The sequence below is a fragment of the Hippocampus zosterae genome, chromosome 4, assembly GCF_025434085.1.
Source record: "Hippocampus zosterae strain Florida chromosome 4, ASM2543408v3, whole genome shotgun sequence".
NCBI lineage: Eukaryota > Metazoa > Chordata > Actinopteri > Syngnathiformes > Syngnathidae > Hippocampus > Hippocampus zosterae.
The window spans coordinates 20,965,504-20,981,593 of record NC_067454.1 but is presented as its reverse complement, the minus strand read 5'-3'; the positions used below and the strand labels follow the sequence as shown (position 1 = coordinate 20,981,593).

Here is a 16,090-nt window from a genome sequence, read left to right as displayed (position 1 = left end):
GCGGCCCTCTCTCCCCAAGGCTCTTAAATATGAAGCAACTTCCACTGCAATCTTGCTGATTTCTGCGTCCTCTCACTAATGAATCTTTCACTTGTGAGTGGAGGTTTGCGAATGTGGGAGAGTCAAGTCCACGAAAGCCCTATGACGGCATCCATGAGAGATTAAAGCTCATTATGTGAACTCAAAGAAGTAACACAGATTGGTGTCACCGAGCCCTTGAACAGACTACCTTGCACTTATCCTCTTTGGATGGCAAGTGCTGAATCGACTCCGAAGTGTGCTTATGAAACACAAACATCATGTGGTGGGAAATTTGCGTTCTCTTTGCGAAGGATTTTTTTTTTTCCCAGACGGATATTAAATAGCAATTCTTACAATAATATGAACAGGCTAATCGCCACAAAGATTTCCCTCCTAAATGTTCAACTGCTTCTTTTCTCTCCTGCGTGGCTCCCTGTCTGTCAAACAACCCGAATCAAATGTGGGGGATTTGCCTCCCTCCTTGACAGCAGTGAAGAAGGATGTTGGCAGAATCGTAGCCTGAAGTTGCGAACGTTCAAGAACACCACCTTTTTCCTTTATGCTGCGTCAACTAGCTGCTGCTGTTTTGCCTTGTTGGGAATGAATTTAATAAGAGTTTCCTATTCTAAATATTTAATTCCTTACTTCAGTTTTTTTCCATTAGTTGTTATTATTCTAATATTGGTGCATCATTTCATTTTCTGTGCGTTATCACATTTTAAGTACTTTCTTGAGGGAGACTAGGCCCTTATGGTGGGTTTCTACCACAAATGCATGAAAATTAAAAAGACATCTGGGCATGTACAGTAGAATGAGTGGAGCTGTGGTGAGTTACTAGACTGGGCACAGTGAGCGAGTGTGTTATGTTTTGTATATCCTTTTTTTTAATCTTATAAATGGCAAAGTCATTTTAGCATCTGTCATGTAAAATGAAATAACACAAAATGACCAATGTAATACGATCAACATTATTGCCTTGGTTCTTTGAGAGTTTAATAATTTTTTGAATAACTAGTTTTACTTGGAATGTTGTTTTTTTTTTTGTCTGTCTGTAAGTGCAAGTTCTGTGCCATCAGTGTGTGATTTTAACTTTAGGACTCCATTTCCAGTGCTCTCTCTCTCTCTCTATCTCTCTCTCTCTCTCTCTCTCTCTCTCTCTCTCTCTCTCTCATACTACTTGGCAACAAAAAAAAACAACAACAACCTAGAACTAAAAAAAATAAAACACATATTTGTGCACATAAAAATAATTGTCAAAATAAAGTGTCCTCTTTTGGGATCAGAGGACTGTTTTCTGTTATGAAAAATAATTCAGTTCACTTTAACAAAACAAACAAAAAAAAGACATCTTAAAAAATCAATTTAATAATCAAAAGAAGACTGACAATGTTACCGGCTGCCAACGATGAATATTGCATCATTGCACTGAACTGAGTTTAAGTGAGACACCAAAGCTCTTTTGTTGCCTGAATACATATTTTAAACTTTCACGTACTACCTGAAGAACCTTCACGTACCCCAGGGAAACTCAATTCCCCACTGAGAACCACTGTTCTAATATCTCAGTAACGGCCCACCAAACTCGTCACAAGTGAGGTGGGGACCTTTGACCCTTTTGTTATTTTCAAGATCCTCTTATTTGTTTTCAAATCTCTGTATAATCTCGCGCCACCTTACCTCACCTGCCCGGCGCCTCAAGTCTGCGGACTAGACATTATTATAAGTACCAAGAACTAAAGTGAGGCTCAGAGGGTATCGAGCCTTTTCTGTTGCTGGTCCCTCTCTCTGGAATGACCTCCCACTGAACATTCGGCAAGCCTCCTCTCTGCCCATCTTAAAACCCTCCTCAAAACTCACTTGTATTCTTTGGCATTCGACTCAGCATGACTTAGATGTGTTCTTGGTTTTACTGTTTAGGGCTTTCTAACGTCTTTATTACCGATTTGTCTTATGGTTTATTGTGCATGTTAAATTGCTCCATGTACAGCACATTGTATGCGGCGATGGCTGTTTGAAAGTGCTCTATAAATGCAGTTGACTTGACTTGACTTAACTTTTGCTAAGACAGAACACACACTGGACCTGGCGGCCACGCGTGCTTGATTTTGGTGAATATAGTCATGCATCTTACAGAGTACAATATGAATATAAAATTAAAAAAAATATATATTGTCTTCAGTAAAACAGCAGAATTTCTGGAGGAGTGTGTTCTTTTGTGACCAAAAATAGTTGTGGACCATTCTCTTCCACGAACAGTGAGAGCAAATAATGTGCTGTTACAAAGACATAATTTTAGAACTATTTGGCAGGGATTTCAAAGAGATCTGGCACACCTCCATACATGCAGACAAAGTGGACAGATGGAGCACCCCAGTAATCTTTACAGCAAAGACTGACTCAGATTTATCAGACAGGCAGTCAAAGTGTACAACGCTTAAAGGAGATAATGGCGATAATAGAGTTAGAATCTTCCCCTGCAAGTGGAGTGCAGCTGTTTGTAATGCAAACGTAGAAAAGGTAGTGCACAGTGTTTTGAGTGTGCAATAAGTTAGGGAAAAAGAGGGAAGAAGATACACTTTTGTATTGGCCCATTCCATTTTTGAAGTGTTTGAATGTGAGCACAAAAGCGTCAGTTACATACGTTTGTTTTTCACAATGTCACTGACACCGGAGGAGATTGCGAAACTGAGACATGATAAGGGAAAGAAATGGAGAAAAAAACCCCATCTTCGTAGCATGTCAAATCTCTGAGGCACCCGCTGAGGGGACGTAGAGCAAATTGTGACTGCTTTGACGGGAGAAAAGCCTCTTAAAGACAGAATTGCGCACCAGAATCAAGACAGATAAAGCACAGCAGTGCTGTGGCCGACCAGATGATTTCAAAGTGCTTGAAATGGCTGCTTTTCAGAAATCAGAACGAACGCAATCTCTGATTGGACTTAACATGAATGCTTGGTACGGGGAAAATACACAAAAAAAAAAGTTCTGTGATGGATGCCTTGTGGTGCAACACAGACACATGTTGTTAAATATATATGGAACAAATAGACAATAAAATTTGGGGGCGTATGGTGGATCATCACATGCAGACTCTCACAGAATCATTCAAAGGCTACTTGATACAATTATTTCGGACATCTAGAATAACGATTCCAATTCAGTTATAAAGTTGTCCTTAGTTTTTGGCTCTGTGGAGAAACGTTTGTGACTTTTGAATTCCAGAGTCAAAAGTGAGTATTAGCTTGCCCACAATCATATTTGAGTCATTGTGTCTCTATCAATATCTGAATGGTGTCGAGAATCTAGTGCAATTCCATATGGCAGGGATAAGCAACTTCAAAAATGGTTTGAAAATTCATTTTAAAAAGGGTACATGCTGAAAAATCACTTTTGGGAATTAAAATTCAAAGATGGTGTTAGGCACAAAACACGCAAAATTAAGGCCTTGATATACAACTGTAACATGTGTTGCAGATGGCCTCACTGCTCCAAAGATGACAGTGCGTAGGTTTTACGATTAAGCAATCGCCCCTTACTCGTTGCAAATTAGATTCAATAAATTCAGTTGACTGAAAGTGAAAAGGACAAGCTTTTACAGCAGTTTGGCTTTCTTCCTGAAAAAGTAGGGCCATCAATTCAGAGAAACAGCGGTACAGTTTGCTCTTTGTTACATCGTCTGCACACATTGACGTTCTTCATGACACATACTATTGGTTCATTACGGCAGAGAATCAGTCTTCCGTAGGCCTGCGGTAAAATATTATTGGAACAAATTTGACAACAAAAGTGCTTCTTTTTGATAAGCATTAAAGTCGATGGCACTGAGCAAAATAGTAAATTACCTTGGCATGGGGCTGTTGAAAGGTGACTCGGGAGCTGTTGATGAGTGATGAGTATCTGTACAAATGGGAGGAGGAGGTGGGAAATCTGTGGCTGCTGCTGGGCTGGTTGTGAAGGACAGCAGAGAAGCAGATGTGAACTGTGTCCTTTAGCGCCTTCATCTGAGACTCCTGGACCCAAAAGAGATTAGACATTCATCTCGATTCCTACAAGTATTTTCTGTCATCCATACACTTGACAAATTGATTTTATGAGATGACAAGCTCTAAACCAGGGGTCCTCAACCTTTTTCGACCCGAGATCTACTTTTCAAGCAGCCACCCTCCTGCAATTGACTGATTCAGGGTCAACACTTTTTCCAGCTTGCAAGAACCGCATGACACTTTATATTGGCCATTTGGTTTATGATACAGTGGATCCTGTGCTATTTGTGGGGGATAGGGACCTAAATATCAATAAAAATAAAAAAAAAACACGAGGAAAACAAGAAAAAGGATGGTCCCCCCTAACCTATACACGCACGCAAAAAAAAAAAAAAGAACATGGAAAAAAAAGAACATGGAAAAAAAATCACGCGAATGAGTGAATCCACAGGTGTCAAACCACATGCCCACAATATATTTCTTTTGGACCTATCGGATGATTTCGGGTGAAAGGCGGACTAACCCCTGAACTGGTCGCCAGTCAGTCACGGGTCACATTTCAAGCCGAACAACCATACACACCCATATTCACACCAGTCATGAGTGGGAACCAATCCCACGTTACCCGCACACAAGTGAGGGTAGTGTACCACTACACCTTCAAGACACTCGACAAACCCTTTTCTGACAGTTGATGACTTTTCTTTTGATGTATTTCATACAATTACAAATATGTTATCCTAAAGTAATAACTGAATTTGAGGACACATTTCAAGGGCCTTGAAATAAAGCAGCCCTAAGAGAAAAATAAAAGTACTCACCTTGTCAAGAGCGGTCTTCTCTAATTCTTCCTTGGCTATGGTTAACTTGTGTTCCAAATCCATTAGCTGCTGTCCCTAGAAAAATATACCTTTTGAATCAAAAGACCCTTTCAGCATCTTAATGCCATAACACGATTAAAATCAAGTCAACCGTGTAGTTTTGCATTCATTCACTTAAAAAAAATTTCAGACACGCACACACTATACAAGTAAAAACGTTAATAAAAAAAAAATAGTTCCATTCACAATGTGAGATTTCTTATCTCATACTTGCTGATGTTCTCATCTTACAACATTCGCTGGCTGACCAACGAAACAAAAGTCTCACCCTGCTTCAAACGCTCCACAATTATCCAAATCCAGAAACTTGAATTATTAGGATTACATCTGTTGCCATGAAGTCTTTTAAACATCTCACGCTGGACCACCTTAAGAGTATCACTGGACCACAGTTAGACCCCAGCAATTTTCCTACCAAACAAACAGGTCGTTGGCCGACACTGTCAACAGGGGGTTGCATTTAGTCCTGGAACACGTTGACAGCACAAGGACCTACGCGAATATCCTGTCTCATCCCTGAACACTGGGAAGGATGCCTCCTCTGCGGTACTCTACTCCCTCTACACCAGTGGTCCCCAAACGTTTTCCTGTGAGGGCCACATAACTTTTGGCTTCTCTGATGGGGGTCCCTGGTCAGTTTGTAACAGCAAAAGTGTGACTGCAATAGTACCTAGATGTAAAAATGTATTGTTTCCCAGAAACCCACACAAAATCAAATAACTTTTTTCTATGCACTCGCAGTATTAAAAACGTCTGCGACAGCATTCCTGCATTTCTTGACAAACTCTCCTTACCACTGCTTGCTATCAGTTGCGCAAACCGAAAGCTAGCCCAAACAGATGGCTGGATCAAGTGCAATCGAATAATTCACACTAAACCCAGCAAACACTAGCTGCTCGTGTTTGCTGGGTTTAGTGTGAATTATTAACGTTGATTAAAATCAAGCAATTATTAAATTTATTAAAATAAGCTAGTGACTAGCTTATTTTTCCTTGCCATCGACAGTAATTTGAAGTCTTAAACCAGTAACCAGTAAATTATTAGTTTACAAACGTGCTGTTTTATCAACTATCGTACAAAGTACATACCGTACATAAAAGTCGGTATGTTCTCTCTGAGAACCACAATATTACCTTCCACGCTGCATTACTGGGCAGAGTTTTATATTAAGTGTCATACTGTATATATGACACACAAGACCCATAATTACTATCATTGCTCAAGTTTCATCCCTGAACTGAATAATAAACAGCAGGGCATTCATTTCACACAAAAAGCCCATCAACAGAAGAGCCAAATGAATCTCATTATTAATAGCTTTACCATTACGATGGAACAAATTGTGATAATTTGCATGCAGATTGTGTAAAACCAAAACTGACCCCGTTGGTCTTTTATTAGGGTTTCTTTTACTGGCCTTTTGAAATTAAACGTTCTCCGTGCTTGGAACAGGCAAGGTCAGCGAAGCCATCAAATAGTAGGTACAATATATTGGTTGGTATATCCTTTTCAAGAGTATTACCGTACCAGCATAAGTAGTGAATGAAACTGTTGAAACACTGAATATTTGCAAATTTGACCTCATGACAATGCAGGTTTTGGTACACGCACACACACACACACACACACACACACACACACACACACACACACACACACACACACAACATTTTAATTGATCAATTGCGTTTTCAACTCAACGGGTGTTTGTTTGGAGAGTATTGGTTCTTGATGGGATGGAATGTCGGCACTTGTTTTTTTCCGCCTGAGTGGGCAATTTAGTAATGTAAAAGCGGAAATGTTGGTGCTGTTGGACAGCCAACGATGGTATGGCTGCATGGATGGATGGGTGGCTAGAGGAGCTGTGGAAAATAGGGTCGTGATAGTAAAATATTGACTTTGATACTCTACTTGCATAAAATACCTCTGTATCGGTATTGAAACGATAACATGGCAAAAAAGTAAGCACACAAAGGGCTAAATATCCTAAGAAGTCTTGCTTGTCTCCTTCCTTTGTTTAGTCAGTAGTTAACAATGCTTTTGGTATTTTCTACGTTTAATCATGGCTGCGCAGAGCTCACAAAGTAGTTGTCTGAGTGTGTGTTGGCAAATCCACATGTCAATTTGTGTCGGGCAGAACCCTTTTACGTTACGCATAGGAACACTAACAGGGAAACAACTCAACTCCATCCATCCATTTTCCAATCCGCTTATCCTCACAAGGGTCGCGGATGGTGCTGGAGCCTATCCCAGCTGTCTTCGGGCAGCAGGCGGGGTAAACCCTGAACTGGTTGCCAGCCAATAGCAGGGCACACAGAGACAAACCACCATCCATGCTCACACTCGCACGAAGGGAAAATTTACAGAATAGTTGTCAAACTCAGATCCTAGAGGGTCACTGTCCTGCATGTTTTCCAAGTCTCTCTGTTGCAACGCACCTGATTCAAATGAACAGGTTCAATGTCAGGCTTGTGCAGAGCTTGCTGATGTTCTGATCATTTGAATCAGGTGTGTTGCAACAGGGAGACTTGGAAAACATACAGGACAGTGGCCCTCCAGGACCTGAAATTGACACCTATGATTTAGAGTGTTCAATCAGCCTGCCATGCATGTTTTTGGAATGTGGGAGTACCTGGAGAAAAACCCACACAGGCACGGGGGAGAACATGCAAACTCCACACAGGGAGGCCCGAGCTGGAATTGAACCCGGTACCTCTGCACTGTGAGGTCGACGCGCTAACCACTGGACCACTAGTCCCCCACAACTCTTGACTTGACTTGACAACTCGACTCAGCTCGGGAATATAAAGAATCCGTAACACCATATATAAGGCACATCGGATGATAAGGCGCACTCTTGGCCTTTGTCTTTAAATCGGGAAAAAAAAAAAATAATTAGCAATATTGACTAATATGAAATACTTGTGAAACATTTTTCAGCCATATCGCTCAGCCCTACTAAGCACATTATGTTTACAAAAGCATTGATTTAATCCGTATATTGATTAATTTGACATTTTTATAGTTGTGTACAGTCTTTCTGTATGTGTGTATGTTACTCACCATCGGACACTATAGTTGCTTGTTTACTTTCAAACTTAGCTTGTATCAGACTTGAGTGACATCATGCATGCTGTGATCATGACATCACTGATCACCTGGTGAAAGAAGACTTTCAATTGCTCCTCTTTCATCTATAACCGCTTCAAACAACACAATATATGTAGGCATGGAGAAAAAGATTTGGTTGTATTGTTGTGAATGTTTTATCTCATGTGTTCTGCGACATGCTTTCTAAAAATTGCAGATATTGTGAAAGTGCAATATAAATAAAGTGTGGCTTGATGAGTGAGTCATGCAGTTATAGACAAGGACATGGGTCATCTCTCAAAAATGTCTCTTTTTTTCTTGCCTGAGGGGTTACATCTGTGTGAAAATAAAAATAAGTTGGCATATTTCGTGATACTAATGTTATTTGAACAATATTGATGGCGACCAGAAAAATAAAATAAAATAAAAAGCATTCGATTGCCATATTTCAAAGGTGCCTGTGACACAATATTTTTGCTGTCAGAATACAGAGGACATTTTAATACAATTCTGCAGATGGGAAAACACAGAATGTGTTTACATCTTATCACAGCAGATAATACAGACACAAAATGTTGCACAGTATGTCAGATGAAACAGCACACATCCGATGTGCTAAATAACGAGTCCAGGTTGGATTGGCTAGCAAGCGGCAGACATTTCCAGCCTGCTCTAACAGTTACTTCTAAAGGGCAACAGAAGATTGTGTGCACGTACGCATGTGACTGTGTTGCATTATAGAGAGCCATTACAGACATTGCTTCGTGCATCATCAGCAGATAGTCCTCTGAGGAATGCAAGCACATGGTGACTGACCCAGAAATGCTGACTTTCAGGGTCACCGACTCAAAGCTCCATATTTACGTGTCAGTTCATTATGGAGGTGTGAGGTTAGTGGGGTACAAGCCATTAGATGAGGCATGCGACTACATCAAGCCACCATACTTCTTTCATATTATTGAGCCAGAGGCGAAACAGCCCTGAGGTAAAGTTGAAAGAGGTCTTGCAGAGTGGAGGCTCTTCTGCTATGCATCACAGGACTCCCAGTTCCTCTTAAGGCTCTCTTATATACAAAGTACTTTGTTATAACAGAGAGAACTAGTAAAGACAAACTTGCCTGGTTATTGTGTTTGTAGTTTAATGGGGACTGTGACTATTTTATTGCTTGAGCAGGTCAACTAAAAGTCTGAAATCCTGTTGTTTTTTTTGTTTGACATTTCAGATAGTTTGAGACACTGAAGTCATGTCCAGAGGCTAGCGGTGAACATATTTGTACAATGGTAGGATTACCAGATAAACCCAAAGCTAAAATTCACCTCTATCGGATTGCCAATTGTTGATTACCGGTAGATGCAGACCTTAGAAAAAGGATGAATTGATCATAGTTTTTTCATCTTTGGCACAATGTTAGTGTTGAGCATGTGATAACCAGCCAGAATGTAATTCATCTATTGTCCTTAAAATAACTGTATTCACAGTAAGTGTTCAGATGATTTTGTCCTCATCTATATTTGGTAAACTAATTTTGCCATTAAGGTTTCACAATTTAAATTTGTTTCAGGGCTGGACTGTCATGAAATGATATGAGGCGTGCGGTAATGTGGTAGCATGTGCGCACACCTAAGCATATTCGCAATCACCTCTGTAACTAAAAAATCATTGTTCGCCATACTATCCACTGGTTTAAATTATATTAGAATGTTTTTTTGCCCGCTTTGCTTAAACCAGATGGCCAGCATAGCACTGCTTTGTTGGGCCCACTATACATGTCTTATAAAATTAATAATACACCAAAGTTTCCATTGTGGTTGGTGTTGGAGGTGCCTGTTTTATTTATTTATTTTTGCCAATGTTGTGAGACGGTTGTAATTTTTGTGTACTGTCAGCGCATAAAATGAATTTTGCTACGGTACAACAGCTGTTATAGCCAATTCAATTTCCTCAGAGGCAAGGCTGCCATGACTGACATCCCCATGTGAGGCTGATGACATTTCCGATCTTGAGTGACTCTTCCCTGCATTCTCATCTCATCTGCTCCGTCATCCCCTACTAGGCTTTCAATCATTGCATACAGGGAATACAGATAACTAAAAAAAAAACAAGATACAAAAAAACCAAACAAAACAAAAAACACTGGCCTTTTGCCTCTCAAATGAAAATATTGTTTTTATACAAACACATGCACACACACACACACACACACACACACACACACACACACACACACACACACACACACACACACACACACACACACACACACACACACACACACACTAATAAAACAAAAAGGAAAAGACCAAGTAAAACAATATATTGAGTGACTAAACACTACACTCCCAAAATGCTTCTCACTACAAAGAGAAGAGCCTGCCAGATTTGCACACTTATAAGGAAGCTTTGGAGTACCGTCAATGAATGGCCTATTTAAAAAATGTAATGCAGCTTTATTTTCATAAAGCTTCCAAAACCGCTGCAGCTGTAACAAAGCGCTTTACAAACATTTAAAATACTAGGTCCAAGAAATATAACAATTAGTCCATATATAAGGCACATCGGATTGTAAAGCGCACAATCGGCTTTTGAGAAAATTGAACGCCTTTAGGTGCACCTTATCGTGCGGAAAATACGGTATATGAAATCAGACTCAAATAATGAAAAATCGAGACGTTCACTCTCCTTTCAGATGCTGAGTGTGTCCGCTGAATGCGCTGAAAACGCACCCTGCTACACTTTCAAATGTCAGACCAGAAATTTCAGACTTCTACAATATGCCTAAGCACTGCTATGTGTTTGAGCCACAAAAATATATCCCACCGCGTCATCACAAGACTTTTCCATGCGATTGGCAAGGGGCGCCACCCCACCAACGTGCTTCCAGACACCCCAAACTGCCGGAAGGAATTTTGTAATTAGAGACTAAATTAATTGGGGTGTCACCTGTGATGGAGCCATCTTCACAAAGGTGGTCTCAAATATTTCCTTAGCTCTGCGGTGGAGTTCTTTTCAACCAAAAACACCCTTTAGTGTTGAGCTTACCTTAAAAATGAAATCTTTTTTCCCATACCGCAGTTCTTTCAGTTGAGCCTGGATTTTTTTGGACTGGAAGAGAAAGATAAGAAAATAACCATTAGGTTATTCAAATTGTGAAATTGGTTTTAGATCACATAGCAGGATTCTGGCAGCTGCGGCAGAAGATCCCTTTGTGAGTGTTTCAAGGGGAAAAGCTCCAGTTAAAATAAAAGCGTTTTTGTAGGAGGCAGAATATAAAATCTCCCCTTCACTGAACTGCAAAGACAAACCAAACCGTAATGGAGCCGTGTGTGGACTTTATGCTCCCCTGCCAAATTATCACCTGCACCACACACAGTGATGCGACCACCTCAGGTATGAAGGTTCCTTGGTGGCAACATGCTGCTGCTGTTAGCGTCGTTAGGCCTGCTTTCGGGGGACTGAAGTCTCCGTAAATGATTTGGTTGCAATTTTTAAGGTATTTTTTCATTTCAATATTTATTTTTTACGAAGTACGAAAAAGTGAAATATAAAGTGGCTCGAAAATGAATAACATATCTGAGGGCCCAAATGACGCGCTATGGCTCTGTGCTGAGCCAGTGACGTTGCAAGCCAACTGACATACCCAAAATGTGATTAGCAGTTTGTGCATTGATGAAGTAGGCCACTAGTCGCCACGTGATCTAATGTGATCTGCAAAACACGTTGACCATCAACACCTGGTACTGTACGTATGCTTGAGTTCAGCTCACACGCACGTGGAGCTGTCTTCCCTGATCGGTTATGACGGACCCACTGGGACTGCTGTGTTCCCTGCCTCCTGCACTGAGGAAAACTAAAGCTCTTGTGAGGAGCAGGTGCATTAATTTTATTGAATATTTGGAACAATCACGATGTGTTATGGGCATAACAAATTTGCATATACAGTATATATATACCGGTACATATGTCCTGTGTGTGTGTGTGTGTGTGTGTGTGTGTGTGTGTGTGTGTGTGTGTGTGTGTGTGTGTGTGTGTGTTCAAATCTATAAAAGCAATCGTGGATGAAGGAGAAAAAACATTTTAAAACAGCATAAAGAATTAGTATTGACTTTCAAACGCATAGCAATTAATTTACCGTGCTGGGTCAAGGAAAGAAGATAATTCCAAATTGATTTCATCTGAAGCCTTTATGAGTCTACAAGAATAAATTACCTATAGATGCTGCACAGTTCCAATGGAAAGTTAATTTCACAAAGAAATATTTGTGTCTTTTAACATGCTGCTATCTCAGCACTACCAAAGCATAGACTTATTATTTACTCAATAAATCATGCCAGGCACCTCTTTTGCACCAGTAGAATTACAGAGCCATATGTCTTGATATCTCAGATGAAAGTACTGTGAGAAAGTACAATGCATTCGGGAAATATTCGATGCCATATGTTTTTAAATCAAATGTTGCAAAAGAATATTTCATCACCCTATACATTCTATGTTACAGTGTATCAAAGTTCATAACTGCAGGTTTCAGCTCAGTCATCCAGTCTTTCTTCATAACTTGTGTGACGAGTGAAATCATGTAATTTTACATGATACCTTGGCGACCAATGCCCACAAAGTTTCTATATTTTTCAAATTAAATTGTGGGTTCATGTCTATATTTGTATAACCTGTAAATGTATAATATTTGTAAATGCCTTTTGAAAAAAATACATTCAATCCCTTAAAAAAAAGCAAACTTTATGGGTGGCAATTTAATCAGTAAAACTAATTTGGGCCTTGAAATGAAGAGGATGCTCATATTTTTAAGAGCATGATTAAGACCTTGATCTTTTTAGTTTAGCTTTGAGAAGATATAAACTTCCTTTTGTTTTGCTTTGTTTGTTATCAGTGCAGTATTATTTATATATCTATTAATCTACTCATTACATTTGTATTGGGTTTCATCATTTTCAGAATCCTCCAATGTCCCTCTGAGGGAGCCTTTGCCCCCGGCTGGATGCTGCCCCCTGTGACCTGGGGGAGGGTTGGGTGTTTCTCCCATCCCTCCTCAGGGGCAGCTTGGTGATGCCCTGGCGGTTGTGGGTGATGCGCTACTCTCGGTGCAGATGGCTTCTCAAGTGATATTTCCTCTTTTCTGAACCCAGCCATCTGCCCATATGCTCGAAAGGTTTGCTTTGTGTGTGTTCATGTGTGTGTGTGTGTGTGTGTGTGTGTGTGTGTGTGTGTGTGTGTGTGTGATCTCAGGGATAATAATAATAATAATAATTATACATTTTATTTATGAACGCCTTTAAAGAAACCCAATGACACTTTACAATGGGAGTGGGCTCAGAATAATTGTGACCTTGTGAGGGCGGAGCCTGGGTGTCGGTGTTGGCAATGATTTTCATCTGTAAAGCACTTTGAGTTACAATTTCTGTGTGAAAAGTCCTCCATAAATAAAGTTTTGACTGATTGGTTGATTCAAATGAGCATCTTCAGAAGAAATCATTTCAAAAATCAGCATGGCCAAGTTAATTTAATGAATGAATTTTGTAGACGTGTGTTGCCTAAGGTGCTATTCTGATCCGTTATCACTCAAATAGTGTTCCCCAAAAAGGCAACCCCGCCACCCCCACCACACTCAAAAACCTCACTCCCGCTAAAACCCATCATCCAATTTTCACATTTCTTTGTGTGTGGCTATTTCAGCCAGACCAGACCATTTTGATGAATTGCCATTTTTCGTAAACCCTGTCATGTTTCCGCTGTAATATGAGAAAAATCCACTCTTCATTCACTGCCCAACCTACAGTAGGTCCAAATGCTGGTTAATGGAAATTTCACCATTCTTGCTAAGTAATGTCATACCTTCCTATTTGAGTGTGTATGACGCAAGTACATTTTTCAGAAGTTGTTTTTTTTTTTTTCTTGGAACATTCTAAAGGCACACACTCCATGCATCCAACTCAGCAGGAGCACAGAAGCCTCTCTGCTACACGATCCACTGCCTTTAAACAATTTTTTTCTAATTAGTTTAATATTTGCCCGACCTTTTCAAACATGTCAGATAAGGTGAACCGGCCATAATCCATGGATGAGAAGTGAACTTTATATAAATCATTCGTGTTATTTTAGGTGTCTGAATTATTCAATCCAGATAGTGAATGAGGGAAAACATAGGAAACTGTTTGATTTGATGGAGATGCTCTTGCGCTCACAACTAATTGTATTGCGGGGTATATGAGTAAAACCGGTTCCAGCACACATCTCTCAAAACAAGGAATTATCAAAGCAGCTAAATGTCCACTTTTTGTTTCAGTTAGACCTCAGTGCTACTTTTTTTTGACACATTCTAATCTTGCATGCCGATGCATATGTCAGGTTCGTTTTGGCCCTTTCCTCCTCCCAAATTCAATTAAAAAAACACACACACACTACAAATATCTTTGACCAATGCATTCTTCATTGTACAACTATGCATGCACTTGGCTTTTCAAATTGTGCAATCAGTTGGTGTTGGTGGGTCAAAGAGGCTTTACAGAAGAGAAGGGTGTTGGATTGAGTGAATCATTTTCTCTAGTCATGTAATACAGTAATCCCTCATTTATCGCTGTTAATGGGGACCAAAACCACGCCCGATAAACGAAAATCCATCAAGTAGCGACCAATTAACGTATACAGTGTAGTGACTTCTATATATATAATTCACCACCAACTGCAAACGTGTGAATGCAATGTTGCATATGCGTGTCAGAGAGTTCACGATTTGGTAACGGGGTAGAAATAATTGCAGTCCCTTTAAGGACCGCCATGTTTATCTGCTGGTTTCTATGGAAACCGACTTTCGGCGAGTCTCGGTTGGCGCAGGAAGTTTTGCTGCTGTTTGTGCTAATAAAAATGAACGTGAGAAATTGTCGCTTTCTTCGCGTTGCTACAATTTCCACACTGGTGACCCTCGACGTTTTTTGCTGGACGATTCCAGACCGCGAAGATGTCCGTGAACGCTGTTTCGCTCAAGCTCCCCGAGTTTTGGGAATACAATACAATACAATACAATACATGCTGATTTATATAGCGCTTTCACAACAGCGGCAGCTGTAACAAAGCGCTTTACAAAACAGTTAACATAAAGTAAAATAATAAACACAACACATAACATAAAACACGGACAGTCGTGCAGTCCTAACCACTTTTCCGTCACACGCTTTGTTGTTTGAAGCGGTTTGAGATGGAATCATCTGCGTCTGCTTGGTTCGCTCAGACTGAGGCCCAGTTAGCGCTACGCGACATCACTGCGGATACTACGAGATACTACTACGTTGTTTCCGCACTGGGCGGTTCGACGGCGTCCAGGGTCGTGAGTTTCCTCAAATCTCCTCCGACAGAAGGACGATATGTTGCGCTGAAGGCTCACTTATTAAAAACCTTTGAACTTTCCGACGCTGAACGGGCCGACAAACTTTTTTTTCTCCACGGCCTGGGGGACGGCAAGCCCTCTGAATTAATGGATCGGATGCTCGAGCTGCGAGGCGAGCACAAACTGGACTTTCTTTTTCTTCACCTTTTTCTGCGCCAGTTACCCACCCAGGTGAGGGCAGCTTTGGCTAACACCGCTATCACTGACTGTAGAGAGCTCGCTGCGGAGGCTGATAAATTTTTCCTGGCCGGCCGGCAACACTGTGCAGCGGCTCTCCTCCCCGTGAATGCCGCTAGTGCCTCCGATAATTACGCACTCATCGCGGCGGCTGTCCCTCACCCGCGGCAGGCTACTGGGTTATGTTTTTACCACGCCAAGTTCGGACCGAACGCTAAGAAGTGCCGCTCGCCATGCTCGTTCGGCGGGCCGGGAAACGCCGCGGCCGGCGCTCATTAGTGGCCATGAGCGTCGGCAACATTGGCGGGCTGCTTTTCATCTGCGACTCTATCTCTGGACGGCGTTTCCTCTGCGACACAGGGGCACAGCGCAGCATTTTGCTCGCATCGCAGATCGACATGGTAGCTGACAGCCACGGCCCTCCTTTGGCAGCTGCGAATGGGAGTCCCATTCGCACCTACGGCATGAGGTTCGTGGAACTGTGCTTCGGTGGGCAGCGCTTTAGTTGGAACTTTGTTACAGCGCGTGTCGATGTACCTCTT

The 16,090-nt window shown here is 41.1% G+C and overlaps 1 protein-coding gene across 2 annotated transcripts in view; it reads right to left on the bottom strand.

The window, feature by feature from the left end:
- Positions 1–16,090, bottom strand: part of luzp2 (leucine zipper protein 2) — a 148,246-nt gene that overhangs the window by 18,136 nt on the left and 114,020 nt on the right. For both annotated transcript variants that reach the window (XM_052063283.1, XM_052063282.1), the window contains exons 7-9: positions 11,015–11,077; positions 4,826–4,900; positions 3,864–4,031 (exon numbers count right to left, since the gene is read on the bottom strand). In XM_052063283.1, the coding sequence (XP_051919243.1) occupies positions 3,864–4,031; positions 4,826–4,900; positions 11,015–11,077 (306 nt within the window). The remainder of the gene's footprint in view (positions 1–3,863; positions 4,032–4,825; positions 4,901–11,014; positions 11,078–16,090) is intronic.